Source organism: Petaurus breviceps, unplaced genomic scaffold, assembly GCF_028583685.1.
Source record: "Petaurus breviceps papuanus isolate PSGF00001 unplaced genomic scaffold, PetGlider_PUasm1.0 207, whole genome shotgun sequence".
Taxonomy (NCBI): domain Eukaryota; kingdom Metazoa; phylum Chordata; class Mammalia; order Diprotodontia; family Petauridae; genus Petaurus; species Petaurus breviceps.
Genome location: NW_027185850.1, coordinates 19,359,741 through 19,380,281, shown reverse-complemented (window position 1 = coordinate 19,380,281; position 20,541 = coordinate 19,359,741). Strand labels below are relative to the sequence as shown.

The 20,541-nt window shown below is 40.6% G+C and overlaps 1 protein-coding gene across 1 annotated transcript in view; it reads left to right on the top strand.

Moving 5' to 3' along the window:
• Positions 1-644: 644 nt before the first annotated feature.
• LOC138164806 (complement component C8 alpha chain-like) overlaps positions 645-20,541 on the top strand; it is a 105,845-nt gene continuing 85,948 nt past the window's right edge. Inside the window, exons 1-3 of the mRNA XM_069092743.1 lie at positions 645-745; positions 11,238-11,340; positions 20,220-20,364. Coding sequence (XP_068948844.1) covers positions 645-745; positions 11,238-11,340; positions 20,220-20,364 — 349 coding nt within the window. The remainder of the gene's footprint in view (positions 746-11,237; positions 11,341-20,219; positions 20,365-20,541) is intronic.

The window sequence follows — 20,541 nt, the reverse complement described above, 5'->3', positions numbered from 1 at the left end:
TTCAGGTGTTTGGAAGAGCAGTGACACCTGGGGGGACAAGCCTCGTGTTTAAAGCCTTGTGCTTGATGCAGTGAACATGTCTATATTGATCTAAGAGAGAGACAGATGGAAGGGCAGAGAGACAGAGACAGAGACAGGAGAGAGAGACAGGAGAGGGGAGAGAGACAGAGAGAGACAGACAGAGAGACAGAGAGAGAGAGAAACAGAGAGACAGAGAGATGGATAGAGGAGAGAGAGAGAGACAGAGAGAGAGAGAGAGATGGAGAGAGAGAGAGCAGACAGTCTTTTTGGACTTTCTGTTGTTTAGACTTTTGCCCTCATGAGCTGAGATAACCCCCAATCTTTGGAAGCTAAAGTTGGTTTAAAATTTCCTCTTGCTCAATGGCTATGTCACTCAGGGCTTTTCCAAAGGCCAGAAGGACAAGAGCCTTTGGTGAGCTTGGGGTACCTGATGAATCAATTGTCCTAGCAATGATTAACTTTGAGAGGCCAAGCCAATGTCTTCTGGTAACTCTCTATTTAGTGGAGACTTTTCAAGGGTAGACCCTGTAAAATTATTTTCTTAAAAGGCAAACAAATCTCAAGCCTTCGTACCAGTGTAAAAGACACCTGTTTAATCTCTTCCACTGTCCTCCTTCAGAACAATGGGGCCATGGCTCCTGAATGGGATAATGTCCTTGACCTTCCTTGTCTTTTGCCTGATGTCAGACCAGCACCTTGCAGCAGCCCAGGACAATCTCAGGAGGTAAGTCAACTTCTCCTCTCCCCAACATTCCATATAGAATTGTCTTATCTTTGGTCCAGAGAAGAGCTTGAGCTATGCAGAGTGACATGACCACCAGATTCATATAGTGTAGGGCAGAATGGGAGTTCTTGTCCAAATTATCACTAGTATTCTATTTTAGAAGCTGATTTTTTTGCCAAAGGTATCATGAGTGGAGACAATATTTTGATTTGTATGAATTGATTCTTGCCCAACTAATGTGATCTTGGGTTGAATTAAGAGCTCATAATATCCTGGACTACTGCCATGATAGTAGTGTTATACTAGAGGTTCTTAACCTTGGACCTCCAAGGGATTCATGGAAAAAATTCAGGGAGTCAATACAGGGAAAAATTACAATTCTATTTTCACTAATTTCTAAATGAAATTTAGTATTTCTTTAAATTACTTCAAAACATTGGGGTCCATGGGCTTCATGAGACTTTCACAGGGTTCTGTAGTACAAAAATGGTTAAGAACTCTGACTCTGCTTGGTCAGATCACATCTGAAATATTGTGCTCCATTTAGGGCTCCTCTTTATAAGAGGGGAATTAATCAGCTGGAAAATATCAATCAGTCAATCATTTATTGAGTACTTCCTTTGTGCCAAGCCCATATGAAATGCTGGGGATGCTAACATTTAATGTAATGCATCCAGAGGAGGGCAACCAGCATAGTGAAGAATTTGCCTCTGACACTACCTATGCCACCTTGGGCAAGGACCTTAACCTCCTAGGCCTCACTTTGCTACTTTGTAAGTTGGATTAGATGGCTTTCCTTCAGTTTTAAGCCTTGGATTCCGCCATATTGGTTTTTACCCCACAATTATACAGTACCTTAAATTTAGCAAAGCACTTTCCACAAATTATCTTATGGGAGCTTCACAACAACTCTGCAGTGTTATTCTTCTTACTTGGCAGATGAAGAAACTGAGGATCATTGAGTTGACTTGCTTGGGGAGTCTGGCTAGCAAACATTGAAGGCAGGGTTAGAACCGAAGCCTTGTCTGGTTCAGATCTGGTGCCCTGTTCGTTATGTCTCATGGCCTCTTGCATGAGGATTGTTGGGGGATTGGAGGATTCCATTGGCCTGGAAGAGAGAAGGTTCAGGGGTGATATGAAAATGGATTCAAAGACTTCAAAAGGTTGGGTCATGTGGAGGAGCAATTTGACTCATTTGGGTTGGTGCTTGGCTTCCTGGCTGCCCACAAAGCAGAACTGGGAACAATGGGTAGGAATTGCAAAGGCTATAGAGAGAAGAAAAGCCTTCTGTCCACTAGAGGGATCCAAAGGGGCATTGGGCTGCCTGGGAGGTGGGGGAGGGGGAGTTCTTTTTCAAGCAGAGCATGGAAAACCTCCTTTCCATTATGCCTGGAACACACTCCCTCCTCATCTCCATCTTGAAAATCTAGTAGCTTCTTCAAAAGTTCACCTCGAATTCTCCATTCTCCATGAGGTCTTCCCTGATCCCCCCAGATGCTCATGCTCCTTTCTTACCTTGTTTCTATTTTCTTTTTTTTCTTTTTTAAGCAATTGGGGTTAAGTAACTTGCTCAAGGTTACACGGCCAGCTATTATTTCTGGGTGTGGTGCTAAGTATCTGAGCCCGGATTTGATCCAGGTCATCCCGACACTGGAGCCGGTGCTCTTACTCGCTGAGCCACCTGGCCGCCCCTTTGTTTCTATTTTCTATCTTTGTATATTGACACATATGCAAATGCATACACACATACATACCAACACACATGCATACTCTTCTTTTAAAAAAAATTTCCACTTAATAGTATTTTATTTTTTCAAATTAACATGCAAAAATACTTTGCAATGTTCACTTTTATAAGATTTTGAATTTCAATTCTTTTTCTCCCTCCCCTTCCACCTCCTCCAAGATGGCAAGCAATCTGACATAGGCAATCCCTGTATAATAATATTAAACTTATTTCCACATTAGTCATGCTATGAAAGAAGAATCAGAACCAAAGGGAAAAACCATGAGAAAGGGAAAAAAAGAGAGAAAATAGTCATATTGTCTCTTCTGAATGAATGTAAGTTCCTTGTAGTTAATTTGGATATTTATTATAATAACTAAAAAGGGTATATGAAGGAAGACATTATCTGCATCCAGAGAAAGGACTGATAAATCGAATTATGACCAGAATGATTTTACATATATATGCATATTTGTGTCTAATGGTAGCTCTCTCTAGAGTGGGGATGGGGGAGGGAAGAAAAAGGGGAAAAGACATTTACATGATAACTTTATTATATATTTAAGAGGAATAGCAAGTTGTACGTAACAGATTCGCAGTTTCATGTGCAACCATCTTTGTTTAATCCTACTATGTTATGGAAATGCTTGTTTTATTTCATAAATTAAGAATAAAATAAATAACTTTTTTTTTAAAAAAGAATATAAGTTCCTTGTGGGTAAGAACTGTTTCACCTGCTGTTTAATCAATGCTTATTGATTGATTGGTGATTTGGAATTTCATGTTAAGGCTTAGGTTGTACTATACCGACTTTGTTGCCCTTCAAAGTCACCAATTGAGATTCTATAATTCTGTAATGTTTTTGTGACCATTTCTTTGGTTTGAATATCGTAATCTGGAGTCAAATTCTTCTTTTTTGTTCTCTAGGTCCTATTGATTCATATTGGTAACATACAGAACATTTATTTATGCTTTACACTTTATGAAATCACACGAGCAAGTGTGCACACGCCCACACCTACACACACACACATGCGCACACTTTATCTTGTCACCCTTGCAATGACTTCTGATACAGGAAATGCAAGTATTTTTAGATGAGTAAACTGAGGACTAGAGTAGAGGACAGTCTTGCCCAGCATCATGCAAGTTAGGAGGTAGAGTTGAGACTTGAACCCATGGTTTCTGATTTCAGCTCCAACACTCTTTCCTTTCCACGAAAACCTTCCACTAAATAATGTTTTGCCTTGAATCGGTCATTCCATATTTCTTGTTTATAGTATTTTAAAGCAGTTACTGTGCTTCAAACTGAAGATTTTTGACTATCAATCAACATGAGCAAGTATTTATTAAGCTCCTTCTATGTGCCAGGAACTGTACTAAGTGCTGAGAATACAAAGACAAACATAAAAAGGTGCCCGTCCTAAAAGAGTTTACAATCTATCAATTAAGCAATCAGCAATTCTGCTATAAAAACAGAAAGATGGCCTCAGAACCAGGAAGATCCGATTCAAGTCCTGCTTTACACAAACACTGACTATGTGACCTCAAGTTAATCATTTCAACTCTTGGTACCCAGGGCCACTCTCTAAGACTCTAAAGTATAGAGAAAGTCACTACTCACATCAGTAGAGAGTGTCCTCCTCTGGGGCTTCTGGATACCATGAAATCACAAGTCCTTTCCCTATGTGCCTAGCTGGGCTCAGGGGATCCAGAGAAAAACATCAAGCAGTTCTTGCTCTCCAGGAACTTGACTTCTGGAAATATTCTATCTAATTAACCAATCAACATTTATTAAGTGTCTACCTACTATGTGCCAGGTATTGTGCTGAACCCTGGGGGTATAAAAAGAGGCAAAACATGGTCCCTGCCCTCAAGTAGGTCACAATGTAGTAGATGAGCTTAACTCTATGGGGCATTTCTCTGGTGCTCTACAGTAATAAAGACAAGTTTTCACAAGCATCATGTCATTTAAACCTCACCGCTCTGGAAGGAGGCAAGGCGAGCAGAAAACCCCAGTGTCTCAGTGGTTAATAAAAGCCAGCTAACCTCTACATGGTGCTTTACAAAGTGGCTTTGTGCATGATATTACATCTGAGTCTTCGAGGGAGACTTGTGGATTAGGTCTGGCATCATCAAATGAGAGATATTAAATATCTAGGCTTACAACATACTAGTAAACTAGTAGTAATAATAATAGAAATTTTAAGACCTAGCATTTTAAATTTTGCAAAGCACTTTACAGATATTATTTCATTTGGTCTTCACAATAGCTTTGGGAGATAGTTGCTAATATTATCCCTATTTTACAGATAAAGAAACTGAGTCAGAGATTAAGTGACTAGACCAGGGTCACACAATTAGTAAGGATCTGAAGCAGATCTTTCTGACTGCATCTGGCACTCTGTTCATTAGGATACCCATCTGCCTTTACACTGTAGAGCAGGGACCAAGACTTCATTTTACTGTTCATTGCCTACCACATATATGCTCAAACACATACAAATTTTTATATCATTATAACTTTTGTATTTTATAACAAGAGATATTTCCTTTTAGTAAGAATTCAATGAAAAAAAAAGGAGCCCATTTTCTACAACATTTAATTTGCAACTTGTATTTAAAGCAAATACACTTTAGGAAAAAAAAATCGGAAAATTCATCACTAATAATGAGAAGACGAAGGCCAGGGAAGCTGTAGTAAGGGAAAACCTTTGCCGAGATACACTTAATTATAAAAGCTTATTATTGTAATCCCTTTTGAAAATGAACAAAGAGTCTCAATATTTGATGAACTTATCAAACAAGACAGGCCCGGAGAAGAGGCGCATTTTAAGTCCAGGCAGAAGGGGAACCAATTAAAGACTTTGCCCAGTGCTGTGGGAGATAATCAGCAGCTCCTTTGTCAGGGAGGAAGAGAACTCAGGCAGGCTTAGGGTGGGCATGTGGGGCTAGAGCTGGTCTGGAGGGCGGCCTGGCTGATCCTTTTTGCCGTCTTTAATGGGAGAAAATGATCAGTGGAACCAGTGGGATTGCTGCCAATCGATGGAGCTCTCTTCCATGGCTGACATGCTTATAGTAATCAGGGGTCTTCTAGAATCCTAGGAACAGATTCGAGGACAGAGAATGTTAGAATGCAGAAGGCAGCATCTAGGAGGGGCCTTAGACTATTGACTAAGAGAGGTTAGGGACTTATCCAAGATCACACTGCCAAGGATTAGAGGCAAGATTTAAACCCACACCTTCCTGATTCTAGGTCCAACTGCTTATCTACGTTTGTACAAAGTTGTTTTCACATTGCTTCTCCCCAGTAGACCCTCTGAGGACAGGGATTGTTGTTTGCCTGTCTTTGCATCCCCAGTGTTTAGCACCATGGTGCCTGGAACACAGTAGGTGTTTAATAAATGCTTGTTGACATGAGTTTCCTGTCTAGTGTAGTTACACTCAGATTCCCATGCAAACAGCATGAAGGAAGGAAAGGGAAAGAATATTGATTTTTTTTATTTTTCTTTCAGGCTCATTGACTTTGAAGGTTAGCTATGGAAGGCAGGGATAAGACTGTGCTTGAAGATTGTATCTATACTCATTCAAGGACTTTTCCTTGCTTGCTTTGGGGAACAAATGCTTTTTGAAAACTTATCTTGGCCATGTAGTGAGTAAGCGTGCCTATGGATTTTCTTCTGTCAAATCCTTTGTATCATCTTGACAATTTCATTGTTCAAATGTTTACAGATGCCTTCATGGAGAAGGGCTCCCTCATTCCCCTTCCACTTAGTGGGAAACAATGAGGAAAATGGAATGTGGATCTTAGCCAGTGGGTTGGGGAGACACATTTTCTTTCTTTTTTTTTTTTTGCGCCTTTTTGGAGGGCAATTGGGGTTAAATAACTTGCCCAAGGTTTCACGGCAAGTTTTGTGTGTGTGTGTGTGTGTGTGTGTGTGTGTGTGTGTGTGTGTGTTAAGTGTCTGAGGCCGGAACCGAACTCAGGTCCTCCTGACTCTGGGGCCGGTGCTTTACTCACTGTGCCACCTAGCCACCCCGAGACATTTTCTTAAGGGGTCAGGACATTTGCTTTATTCAAAAAATTTTTGCCACTTAACTATACTTGGTGGGGCTAGGATGTCCAATAAAGTGAAATATAATAAGAATTGGTAGTATGATTGATGATGGGAACAGTTTTGAACTCTAAAGTCAGGGACTGACACTTAGCAGCTGGATGGTTCATGGGTCAGTCCCTCCCACTCTCTGACCCCCAGCCCAAGCCTGTGAGGAAGCTGGGTGAGCCATTCTTATGCCCTTTTTACTGAGGAGAAAACAGAAGTTCACTCAGACAATAACAGTAACAAACATGGGCATTTCTGTAACATAAAACACTTTAGGCATAATATCTCAATGGACCCTAGCAACAGGTCCAGGAGAGAAGTACAGCATCCTGCATGGTGGGAGGTGTGATCTGAGCCTTGAAGGGCCCCAGGATTCTAAGAGACAGAGGCCAGAAGCCCCAGGTCCTTCAGCTGATCCTTAAGGCTTGTGTCCCTCGGGGGCAGGCTGGGCATTTGCAGAGGGGCTCTGTGGTGGATGTCAGCGACTCCCCAAAGTGTCTGCTTTCAGCTTTGCCCATTCTCTGCTGGGGATGGATTCCTGTGTTTGCTTTTGTGTAGATATCATGTCACAAAGCTTTTAAATCCACAGTGACAAAGTTTCATTCCACCTAAGCTTTTGGTTACATCCCTTAATGCTCTTTCCCTCATTTTGACATCTTAATGGGGTCTCTATAGACTTGAAATGACATCCTGACAATTCTACTTGGATGTGCTGAAATATGCCAAAAAGCAATTCCTCCCCTGCCTTATCAGATTACCAGTTTATTCTTAATTTTCTCTTTCCTATAGCAACATATTGTAGTGGGGAAAGTGATTATCTTGGAATCACAGGACCTGGGTTCAAATCCTGGCTACCCCATTTATTTCCTGAGCACATTTGGTCATGACCTTACTTCCTTGGGGATCAGTTTTCTCATCTGTAAAATGAGACCATTGCACTAGGTGACACCTTTCCAGCTCTCAATCTTCGCGGCAAGGATTGTTTGGGTTTTCCCTCCCGGTCTTGAGGGTTTAGCACAATGTTTGGCATGATATTCATAAAGTTGCTTTAGCTCAAAGCCTGGCACACAGAAAACACTAAATAAATGTTTGTTCCCTTCCCTCATCCCTGCTTAATATATGCTTGTTGAATTGATTTGATTTGAATATCTTATAATCTTAATAATAATAATTTTACAAATTTTATAAATAATTAATAATAATAGCTAGTGGTTATAAAATATTTTCAGTTTGCAAAGGGCTTTAAAATTTTGGTCTCATTTGATCCTCATAACAACCCTGAAAAGGAGGTGCTATTATTATCACTGTTTTACAAAGGAGGAAATTGAAGCAGATAGAGGTAAAGTGATTTGTCCAGGGTCACACAACCAGAAACTGAGTCTGGATTTGAATTCCAGTCCTCCTAACTCCAGGTCCAGTGCTCTGGCCACTGTGCCATTTACTTTAGGATTATAGGAGCTATGGTAGCTAGGTGGGGCAAAGGGCAGTGCCCTGGAGTGGAGTCAGGACTTCAAATCCTGCCTCAGACACTCACTAGCTGTGTGACCTAGGCTTCACCTTTTTCTGCCTCAGTTTCTTCATTTGAAAAATAGGGACAATAATAACTTCTACCTAATAGAGTTATGAGGATCAAAAGTGATTATCCATACAAAATACTCCACAAACCTTAGAGTGTTATGTATATAAATTCTATAGCCCCTTCGTTATTATCAATATTATTATTTATTTAGAGCTGAATGACATTAAAGGCCAATACCATTCATCCATTCCCAGATCTCAGCTCATTCCTCTGTTTTAGAGCAGAGTGGGAGTTTTGAGGAAGCTGCTGGTGCCACAGATTGAGCCCCAGGTCTGGAGTCAGCGAGATCTGAGTTCAAATCTAGTTCCAGACACTTACTAGCTGTATGACTCTGGAAACATCACTTAACCTCTGCCTCAGTCTTCGGCTGCAAAATGGGGGTAATAATAGAAACTATCTTGAGTGGCTGCTGCAAGGATCAAATAAGATATTTGTGAAGCTCTTAGTGCACCTGGAACATAATAGGTACTCAATAAATGCTTGCTTCCTCCTCTTAGAAGTCATCGAAATAAAAGGTTATTTTTTCCGTTAGAAGGTAAGCCCTCTGAGGGCAGGGCTTGCTTTGTTTGGGGCTTTGCTTCTTTTATTAGACAAATGCTACCCCCTTTCCAATCTTTATTCATTCCTCTTTTAGTCTAAAGAATGGAAATGACAATCTTTTTTACAAGAATCAGTGTTCAAGGTAGAAAGGCACCTTAGAGATTATTTAACCTAACAGCCTCATCTTATTTTAATTTATTTTCATTTAATTTTATAGTAACATAATTTCTTTATATAAAGGCAACAGATTTTTTTTTATCTAAAACTAATGAAATGCAGTAGGAAGAGTGTCTGACTCTTCCTTTCCTGAGTAGGCATGCTGCCCATTGTCGCCGCATTTCCCCTGTGCCCCAACTGGCAGGGTGATCATTTGGCTGTGATCTTTTTTGCTTTTTGGAGGGCAATTGGGGTTAAATGACTTGCCCAAGGTCACACGGCTATTTTTTGTGTTAAGTGTCTGAGGCCAGATGCGAACCCAGGTCCTCCTGGCTCCAGGGCTGGCGCTCTAGTAACTGCGCCACCTAGCCACCCCCTCATTTGGCTGTGATCTTGACCTGGCTTTTTGTTTTTTTGTTGAGTATAGTATTATAGGAGCCACAGCACCAGAGCAGGGAGGGACCTCACAGATAAGGAAAGGGAGACACACAGAAATTACTTCTCCAGGGTGACATAGTTAGTAAGTAATAAAATTAGGATCGGAACCCTTCCTTGCTCCTGATCTAGCATTCTCCTCACAGCATCAGTAAACTGTGCTGTTTTTTTTTTTTTTGCTTTTTTGGAGGGGGGAAGGTAGGGCAATTGGGGTTAAGTGTCTTGCCCAAGGTCGCACGGCTAGTTTTGTGTTAAGTGTCTGAAGCCGAATTTGAACTCAGGTCCTCCTGACTCCAGGGCCAGTGCTCTATTCACTGCACTACCTGGCCACCCCATATATGCTATTTTATATTCTAATCTCCCAAATTTTCATTTCCACTAGTTGTTCATTTTTACCACCCCCCTCCCTAGAGAATATACCTTTTAAAATCTCAGTCTCCAAAAAGAGTCCTAATTGACCTACTTTGTGAGCTCCCTATACTTTTGAGTGGAATGTTTAAACACACACACACACACACACACACATATACCCACACTCTTTCCTATTTTCCCATTCCCTACTCTTAGCCCTTGGCTCAGGGTCCTGTACATAACAGGTGTCTAATAACTTAATCATCCACTTGTCAAACATTTAGTAAGCATCTACTGTATACCAGGTGCTAGGGATGAAAGGAAAAAAAAAGAAGCTCCTGACCTCAAGGGGCAGTAATCCTGTTAAGAATTTATGAGCAGATGAAATAATGAAATAATCAATGAATTAATGAAAGAACAAATAAATGAATGCTTCAAAAAAAGTTGTGATTCTGTTGACTCAGTACATGAAAATCAATTTAATTACTCCCAAATAAACCCCAAGACTTAGGCTGATACAGGCAGTTACAATTTGACTTGTATTCCAGGGTGGAATATGATTAGCCCAAAGCAGAAGATTCTTCATTTGAAGTGGAAAGAACATTGGTTTTGGATTCTAACCTAGGTTTGAATTCTGGCCCTGCCATTTATTGACTGTTTGACTTCTGATGATTATCTTAGCATCTCTAACCCTCTGTAAAAGGGGTATAGCAGTATTTGTACAGCTGCCCTCACCCAGCAGCTGTGAGCAGAGTACTTTATAAACCAAGGGCTAGGGAGAAGGGAGTAGTTCTTAAACTCCCAATACTCCAAATACTTCTCACTAGGGAGAAGGAAGCTGGTCATTGCTGTTGTCATTCATTAAAGGAAACACAGACACACACATACACAAACACACACACAGTCACACACACAGACACACGCACACACACCCTCAAAAGCCTGCACAAATCCCTGCTGTTAATTAGCCTGACCTTTCAATGGCCATTTTCCTTCTCTGCTCGGTCCCTTTTTCTCACCTACAGCAGCAGCCCTTGGTTTCTTCCATGTTTCCACTGTGGCCTCATGGAAAAATCCCATGACTTACAGTTAAGAGGACCTTCTTTTTGAGTTATGACTCAGCTCCTTCTGAATTGTACAAATAAACATACAAATAAAAAAATTATTTATACAATTTGGAAAGAAGTTTTCCCTCTTGCACTGTCAGTATCTGCAATGAAATCATGACGATCCCACAAGTTCTTCAGGGGCTACTGGGAGACCAGACAAGAGACCTGTATACAGAGCTTTGTATCGGCAAGGCTCTAGACAAAGGAGCCACATGGGCTGTATATAGTTTATTTGCTTATTTTTATTGCTATCAAGTCAACAGGCATTTATTAAACACCCACGATGGGACAAACACTATGGTAAGGACTGGGAATAAAAAGAAAGGCCAAGAGTTCCTGCCTTCAAGTAGTTCATAATGGAATGGGAGGACAATGTGTACACAATGGGGTACAGCTAGAGAAATAAGGAGAACAGGAGGCAGCGGTCATGGGGACTTTTTGAAAGGTCTATTGAACTGACTTTCTTTGGTATGGTGGTGTCTTTTCTCTTTAGGCGAATAGGGCGGGCAGATCAACCCTCAACTCCCTCCCCAGTTGCTTGTCAGCTTAGTGAATGGTCAACATGGACCGAATGCTTTCCATGCCTAGGTAAAAAGGTAAGAATTGTGATCAATATCTTAGTCCATTGGCCATGGTTTTGCTTTCAAGATAGTAGAATAGTGGAGGGGGCCTGAGAACAGGAAATGTCAAAGCTGAAATGAATCTTAGAAGATAGACTGTTAAAAGAAACCTAAGAATATAGAAAGTTACAGATGGATTCACATGTTAGAGAAGAACAGAAGACGTTGGAGCTAAAAGGAATCTATTAGCAAATAGAATGTTACAGGTGGGATGGACCTTAGAACAGGGGATGTCAGAGCTGGGAGCAACCTTTGAGCATAAAACACATTGAAGGAACTTTAGAACAACAACAGCATTAGCATTTTTATAACAGCTTTACAAATAGTATCTTATTTGTTCCTCCCAAGCCCTAGGAGGTAAGCGCCCTTATTATTCCTATTTAACATATGAGGAACTTAAGGCAGACAGACGTTAAGTGACTTACTCAGAGTCACAGAGCTAATAAGTGTCTGAGACAAGATTTGAACTTAAGCCTTGCTGACTACTGGAGAGGACCTTAGACCATAAAATACTAAACTTGGAACAGACCTTAGAGCCTAGACTGTTAAAGCTGGGGGAGGGTGGGGCTCCTCAGAACATAGATTGTTAATATTCAAAAGTAAAGTATCTTAGGATATAGAGGGTTAGAAAAGAGAACAAATGTTAGCGTAGCCGGGTTAATTCTGGGGTACCCTAGTCCCAACTCTTACTATCACAGATGTTGAGTCACCAAAACTTCAGGATCCTAAGGGTATACCTTAGAGGTCAGGGGTGATTCTCTAATGCCATTGGCTTAAGTATGCTTCCCCCAAAGTTATTTGCTGAGAATTAATTTAGTAATCCAGCCTTAATAATAGGGTTGAAACCACTACCCCTGTCCCCCCAGCATCAGAGATGGTAAGAGACCTGTTCAAGGTCACATAGATGGAATCTGGGTCTTGGACCCAGGTCATCTCTTTTCCACTTCTATCTTCTTTCCATTGTACTTTGAAAACTTGGAAGTGTCTGGATATGAGCTATAATAGTTGGTATATTGAGCCCCCTCTAAATGACCTTTATGATTACTTCCATTCTATGGTTCTGCCTTATTAGTAAGACTTGACAGAGGAAAAACAAACTAACAAACAAACAATGAACCAATGGGAGTGGTCCATGAGAATTCTTGGCTCAGAAAACTTCCCTTTGACAATTTTAAATGTCAGAAAAAGGCAACAGGATTAGTTTTGAATTGGGCAGGCATTTAGCTCAAATGGCTCTTTGAATTTTGTTAAGAGTCCAAGTTACTAGACTGGTAGATGAAGAGAATGCTATAAATAGAGTTTACCTAGATTTTAGCAAAACATTTCAAAAATCGTTCATGCTATTCAAGTGGAAAGGAGGAAGAAACGTGGGTTGAGTGATAGTATAATTAGATGCATTCAGAGCTAATTGAATGGCTGGACCTAAAGAGTAGTCATAAGGTTTCATGTTAACTTGGAAGGAGATCGCCAGTATAGTGTTCCAGGAATCTGGGCTCTGCTTTAGACTGGTTAACATTTTTATAGATAACTTGGATGAAGTTACAGAATGCATGCACATCAAATTTGGCAGAAGACACAAAGACGGGAGGAAACATTGATAGACTGAATGACAAAGCCAAGATTCAAAAAGATGGTGACAGGCTAGAACATTGGGCTGAATTTTAACAAGATGAAATTTAATCAGTACAAATGTAAAATCTTACAGTTGGGTACAAAAATCAACTTCATAAGATGACTTAGATAGCATTTTATCTGGGAAAAGAAGAATCAGGATTTCAGTGGATTCAGTGGTGAGTGGCGTTTCATCATGTTGCATGATAGCCAAAATATGAATCTTAAGATGCATAAAGAGAGACATGGTATGTAAAACTAGGGAAGTGATGGTTCCATTTTACTTGGTCCTTATTATTTTACATCTGGCATACTGTATTGAGTTCTGGATGCCATATTTTAGAAAGGGTATTGATGAACTCAAGAATGTCCAGAGGAAGACAGCCAGGATGGTTAAGGGACTGGAGTCCATACCACATGAGGATTGGTTAAAGTAACTATAAGGGGGTGGTATTTAGCCCAGAGAATAAAATAATTAGGGAGATATCATAACTATTTTCAAGTATCTCAAGGGCTAGCACTTGGAAGATGGATTGGCTCCAATGTGGTCGGCAGGATTGGGAGCAGTGGATCAATTCATAAGTATTTATTATGTGCATACTACATACTAGCCAAGTACAGTGCTAGATTCTAGAAATACGTATTTGATTCTATCCAACTTCCACCCATTCTAGTCTCGGTTATAGGATCATTATAAATGTAGAGAAAGAAAGACCTCAAAGGTTCAGCCCCTTCTTTTTATAATGAGGAAACTGAGTCCCCAGGAAATCAACTGACTTGCTCAATGTCCCCCAGCTAGTAAGTGACAAAGTCAAGATTTAAACTAGGTCCATTCATTCCAAAGCCATGTCCTACAACCCTAAAGGACATATAGAATATCTGAAGCTTTCCTTATAAAAATAACTTTGTTAAAACTCTCATTTCCTCTGACTTTCCAAACTACTTTTTCTCAATTGTTGCCTTTGGAGATAACTCAGATGAAGGGCTTACAGTTTGGATCATAATTGAATCACTTTTTCCTGGAGCTAATAAGACTGACCTTTCTTTAGAGTGACATTTTTGTATTTATTAAGCTCTGGCCATTATTTCAGTGGAATACAGCCAACGTTCTTTTACACAGTAATGTTCTTTCTCTCAAACTACCCCACCAGAGATAAGCATTTGGGCAGAAGAAACTAGAAGGTGAAGAGGAAATTAGGTTTCAGAATGACAGAATCTCAGAGGAGGAAGAAATTTCAGAGACTTTCTAATCCAAATAATACCTGAACATGAATCTTTTCTACAACACCCCTGACCAGTGGTCAGTCAGCCTCCACTCGAAGACCTCCAGTGATAGAAAACTCACTACCTCTTCTTGTTACCCATTGAATGTTTCAGTGGCTCGATTTGTTAAGAAGGTTTTCCTGGCATCATGTATACATTTTTCTCATTACAATTTCCAATCCATGTTCCTGGCTCTACCTCTGGGGTCAAGGAAAATAAATCTGAAGTTTTTACCATATGACGGCCCTCCAAAGACAGAAATCTTTCTCCATTCCCCTTCACCCAAGGCAATCCCAGTCACTTGAATCAATTCTTATGATTCATGATCTTGAGTTAGGGTACTGGGCTGAAGTGGGTCAGATAACACTGAATAACAATAAATGTAAAGTCTTACATACGAAGTCTAAAAAAATCAATGTCACAAAAGAATATGAGAGACATAGCTAAGCATCAATTTATTTGTTTTTGGGGGGGACTTTTTTACTTTTTTTGGAGGGGAGGGCAGGGCAATTGGGGTTAAGTGACTTGCCCAAGGTCACATGGCTAGTTTTTGTGTTAAGTGTCTGATTCCGGATTTGAACTCAGGTCCTCCTGACTCCAGGGCCAGTGCTCTTTTCACTGCACCACCTAGCTGCCCCTATGTTTTTTCTTAAATGCATTGCATTGATACTTTTTTTTTACATTGTCTAAATTTTCTCCTTTATCCTCCACCCCATAACCTTATAATCAAGTATTTTTAAGAAAGAAAAACAGAGAGGGGAGGCTTGGTGGTGCAGTGAATAAAGCACAGGCCCTGAAATCAGGAGGACCTGAGTTCAAATGTGACCTCAGACACTTAACACACACACACACACACACACACAAACACACAAACCTAGCTGCTCGACCTTGGGCAAGTCACTTAATCTGCCCTCCAAAAAGCAAAAATAAATAAACAAACAAATAAATAAAAAGCAGAAAAAGAGCAAGAAGAGAAAAAATAATCAAGAAAACTGATCGATATTTTAAAGAGTATCTAAAAAAAAGAAGGGGATAAGGGTTCATTGAGTATTCACCCGGATAACGCAGCCATATACTGTGCTAGAAGATTTATAGATGCTATCTCAGCTGATCCTCACAATCACCCTGGGAGATAGGTCCTCTTATCATCCCTGTTTTATAGTTGAGGAAATTGAGGCTCAGAGAATCACTTTTCCCAGGTCCACATAACTATTAAATTTATGAGTCCAGATTTGAACTCAAGTCTTCCTGACTCCAGGACCAGCACTGAATTCATTTAACAGGGGTCCACGGATAGATTTCAGCGGGTCCATAAACTTGGATGAGGAAAAATTAAATATTTTTACTAACAACTGAAATTTGTTATTTCTTTTACCACGAATAGAGGCAACAGATATGTTTCTGAGGAAGGATCCTTGGGGGTCCCTAGTGGGCCTAAGGACACCCCCCCCAAGTAAAGAACCTCTGGTCTAGCAGAAGGTAACCAGAATGGAAGGTGTGATCAGTTAGATAAACTAGGGATTTTTAGATCAGAGAAGACTTGAAGACTTGTCTCCTCTTCCCCTTCCTCCAGGCCAATCCCTGCTCATTCTCCTCAGCTGCCATCAGAGAAGGAAAGAGATCATATTGTTGTCCCATGGGATGACTGTCAGATCTGACTCCTCAGTCAGGATGTAGCAGAGGCCTGGGAGTGGCTATGGAACATCTGGGCATGGACTGAAGTGAAGAGCAGGGCCCTCCATTAAACACGTTTTGGGTCAGGGTGTAGTGCAATCTAGAAAATATTTATTCACTCAAGTCAGCTGACAAACATTTATTTAGTGGCAACTATGCATAGGCACTGTGCACATATTAAGTGTCTATTCTATGAATCAATTAAATGCATGTGATGTATGCTCCTTGAAAGAATGGCTGAGTGATGTATATGGAGGTGTTTCACAATCCTCTATCACACAGAATAAACATGGTAAATATTTTCTGTGATGTATGTTTTCTTTTTTTTAAGCAATCGGGATTAAATAACTTGCTCAAGGTTACACTGCCAGTTATTTCTGGGTGGGTGCTAAGTGTCAGAGCCCAGATTTGATCGCCAGGTCATCCCGACACTGGAGCTGGTGCTCTTACTCGCTGAGCCACCTGGCCACCCCTGTGATGTGTGTTTTCAAGTGTGTTGTGAAACATCCTATTCATCTCACAGAGTTAGAGAAAGAATCAGAGACAGAAGGAATTATTCTAGACTCTTGTGCCCTGCAGGGAATGTTCCCCACCAAGAGCTGTGTAGTCTTGTCCCTGACCCCCTCATTACCCAGGAAATAGTTTATACCCATTCAATTGATTCATCAGTGGGATTTTTCTGGGCCATTGCCCAGCCTTGGAGGGAGGAAGGCTGATAACCCAGCCCCTATACAGGGATCAGGCCTTTATTTATCACAACAGGGACAGGGAGTGGATGGGTAATTAAAATATGCCCACAGTCCCAAATTGACCATTAGTTACAACCTCCTACTACACAGGTTATAAACCTTTTTATCACGGCTGCTTAACTAGGAGGCAAATGGATGACTTTGAACTTCACCTCCTCTGCCGTTCTCTGCTTACTTGGCTAATGAGCAGTGAAGAAGCCAGGAGGCGGACAAAGGGAGAGAGGAAGAGGGGAGGGTCTGGACAAGTACACCATTCACCCAATGGGCCCTGGCATCACCCTGGCATCACCCTGGCATGGAAGCATTGCCGTAGGAGTCGAGAGAAATGTTCTGGTGGCAGGAGAGTCTGCTGGGTCAAAGAGAACATGCATCCCATCCCTCTCCTGAATTTCTTCTTACATCAGTATTAGTGCTGGCAATACTTACAGCAATTACAGTATCATTTTAATAATACCAAATCACTTTCAGTAAGTTCAATACACAAGCATTTATTAAGTGCCAACTTCGTACAGACAACTGCCCAGCACAGAGGATATGAAGAAAGAGGTCTCTGTCCTCATGGGGTTTACATTCTAGACCTTCCATAGAATAAAAATCCACATCCCACTGTTTTCATTCGGTGACAAAAGTCAGTCATTTTCTCTACTCAGGCAAGAGATTCACAAGTATAAATAATAATGGAAGGCAGGGAGTTGTCCCAGAAGGAGTTCTATTTAGAGACTAAAATAATGTAATAATAAAAATAAAAAATGATAATAATAAATAATAGTAAAAATATAGAGTGCTTCATATCAGTATTTGATTAGAGATACATTGATATATAATCTCTAAAGAAATGGTATTGTCTCATTTGGGATATTTATGGGAGGGCCCAGCCCTGTGATTTCATTCTTCCCTAACTTCCTTCAAGACCCAACTTTAATCCCACTTTCTACTGGAAGCCTTTCCCAGTCCCTCTTATTTTGGGGGACTTCCCTCTGATAATTTTTTCCTCTTTATTCCATCTGCGGTTCGTTGGCACAACTGTTTGCTTGTTGTGTCTCCTGTTAGACCGTGTGCTACATGAGGGCAGGCACTGTCTTTCGACTCTTTTTTTGCATCTCTAGTACCTATTCACAATACCTGACATATAGTCTAAAGGTTTATTGACTGACCAATGACTTCTACTGATCATAGAAGCTCCCTGTACCGATGCAGATCAGTGATTCCTCTTTGGCTTGTGGTCTTATAGAGTTAAGTGGGAAGCAGTGGTTCATTCTGTGACTTGTCCATGATTACACAGCCAGGATGTGTTAAAGGGAAGAGGAGAATCCAGGTTTTCCTGATGCTGAGTTTGGCTCTCTAGACCTCTGCCATCACCCTGACTGTCAATAGAAACAGCTCACATTTCTCCAGAGGTGGCATGGTATAATGAGTTGTGTGCTGGCCTCAGAGCCGGAAGTGCCTGGGTTGGAACACTAAGTAGGTAAATTCTCTTCTCCAATTATCAGTTTACTCAGTTCCAAAAATGAGTATGTGAGTGCAGCTGTTCTACCTAGCTCACAGGTCTATTTTGAGGCTGAGCAGAGGTATTCTATATAGAAGACTCTGCCAACTTTTTGGAGGGGGGGTGAGGGGGAGAAAATTTGGAACTCAAAAGCCTGTGGAACTGAATGCTGTAAACTAAAAGTAGAAAAAAAAATTAAAAGTGCTCTCTAACTATAAAGAGGCAGTGTGATGTAAGGGAAAGAGAAATGACCTTGGAGGCAGAACAGTCTCAGTTAGCCCCAACCCTGCCCCATCTGATGATGTGATCATGACTCAGACACTTAACCTGAGAAGCTGAGTGGCAAAAAAAAGCTACTCATATGCATTGATAGAGAGAGTTTCCTCACCTGGGAGTGAAGCCACAAGTTCAGATGAAGTAGACAGATATGGAAATGGAAATACTCAAATGATCTATGATCCAGCCAGGTGGCACAAGAGTGTTGGTCCTGGAGTCAGAAAGACCTGAATTCAAATCCAGCCTCAGACACTCACTAGCTGTATGGCCCTGGGCAAGTCACATAACTCTGTCTACCTCAGTTTCCTCATCTATAAAATGGGGATGATAATCTCATAGGTTTGTTTTGGGGATAAAAAGGGATAACATGGATAAAGTGCTATATCTAGCTATCATAATCATCATCAGTGCATAATATACCATTTTTGGTTTCACTTTGTATCTTGGAATGAAAATTCACATTAATGAGATCATAGATCTATCTGAGTATTTGAATTTGTATTAGTAGACATACTGTTTTTACCTCTATCTGTCTATGAGTTATTATTCCATAGTACCTTCTTCTAACAAAGAACTGTATATCCTTTACCAAAAAGTCAGTGAGGTTAATAGTACAAGAAGTGTTATCCCATTCTGGAGAGGAAGAAAGACTTACCCAAGGTCAAAAAACTAGAATATGATGGTGTCAAGACCACAAGCCAGACTTTCTGACTTAAGGACTTAGTACTCTTTGTATGACAGGGTCTCTCAGACATTTACTGCTTGGACCCTAATTCCTTGGATATTCACATTCTGTCACTCTGGAATGCAATTCAACTCCAGAAATGTTTTCTGAGCCCATACAGAGCACTATGCTACCACTGCAGCATGTATTTATATATAATCTATTTCATATATATAGCATATACTTATATTTATTCTATTATGTATTTATAAATATTATATATTTTTACATAATTTATGTATAATCTGTGAAGAAATGATATTGTCTCACTTGGGATATTTATGGGAGGGCCCAGCAGTGTGATTTCATTCTTCCCTAACTTCGTTCAAGACCCAACTTTAATCCCACTTTCTACTGGAAGCCTTTCCCAGTCTCTCTGGAGCCCCTTGGAGCCCAGGTGCCAGAGCACGATCATTTTTCAAGGACTTCCTCAACCGAGGTCACAATAGTCTTACAATGTTGGAGGCAGGGAGGTACAATGGAGGAACTTTGGCTCTGGGGTCAGAGGACATGGGTTCATATCTGCCCCCTCTTGGTTATCATTTGTGTGACATTGAATAAGTCAATTATCCTCCCTTGATCTCAGTTTCCTTCTCTGTAAAATAAGGTGGTGAGAGTTGATTACCCCAAGGTCCTATCTAGCCCTTGCCCTTTATCCTATAAGTTATCTTATGCTCAGAGGGAGGGTAGGTGACTTGTCCATGTCATATAGCTGGGAAGTATCAAAAGCAGGATTTAAACTCAGTTATTTTTTACCTCATGACCAGAATTCCATTCATTGTCCCATGTTGCCTTGTTACTAAAATTATCCTCGTAGGAATAGAAATTGTAGGAATTTTACTTCTTTTCATGTATTTCATGAGTATTTGCTTCTCTAGTTCCTTCAACTAATGTCTAATCCCCCTCCTCCCCAACTAGACTCCAGGCTCACCAAGGGCAGGGACCATGTTTTAATCATTTCTCTATCACCTGGAGATCCTAGCACAAGACATTGTATTGTGATACTAGTTGATTCATTCTTGTTGTAAAATGAAAAGATACAGAGAAATTCCTGGTTAAAAATCTGGTTTAGCATCGATACAGAAATCTCCTACAACCATCCAACTTTGGGGGAAACATATGCAGTGGTGACCTTTGGGATGAGGCAGCCTGTACCAGCCCTGAAAGCTGCAAGATGGAAGCCCAGTGTGGCCATGATTTCCAGTGTAAAGAATCAGGTGAGTAGGACACAAAGAGGGCTGAGTAGGTACAGTACAGCCTCTCTCTGTGTGTATAGTACATCTATGTATATGCACGTATACACACATGTGTCTATGTATACACACATGCATATGTTTATATACACACGTGTGTGAGTGAGAGAGAGAGAGAGAGAGAGGGAGAGAGAGAGAGAG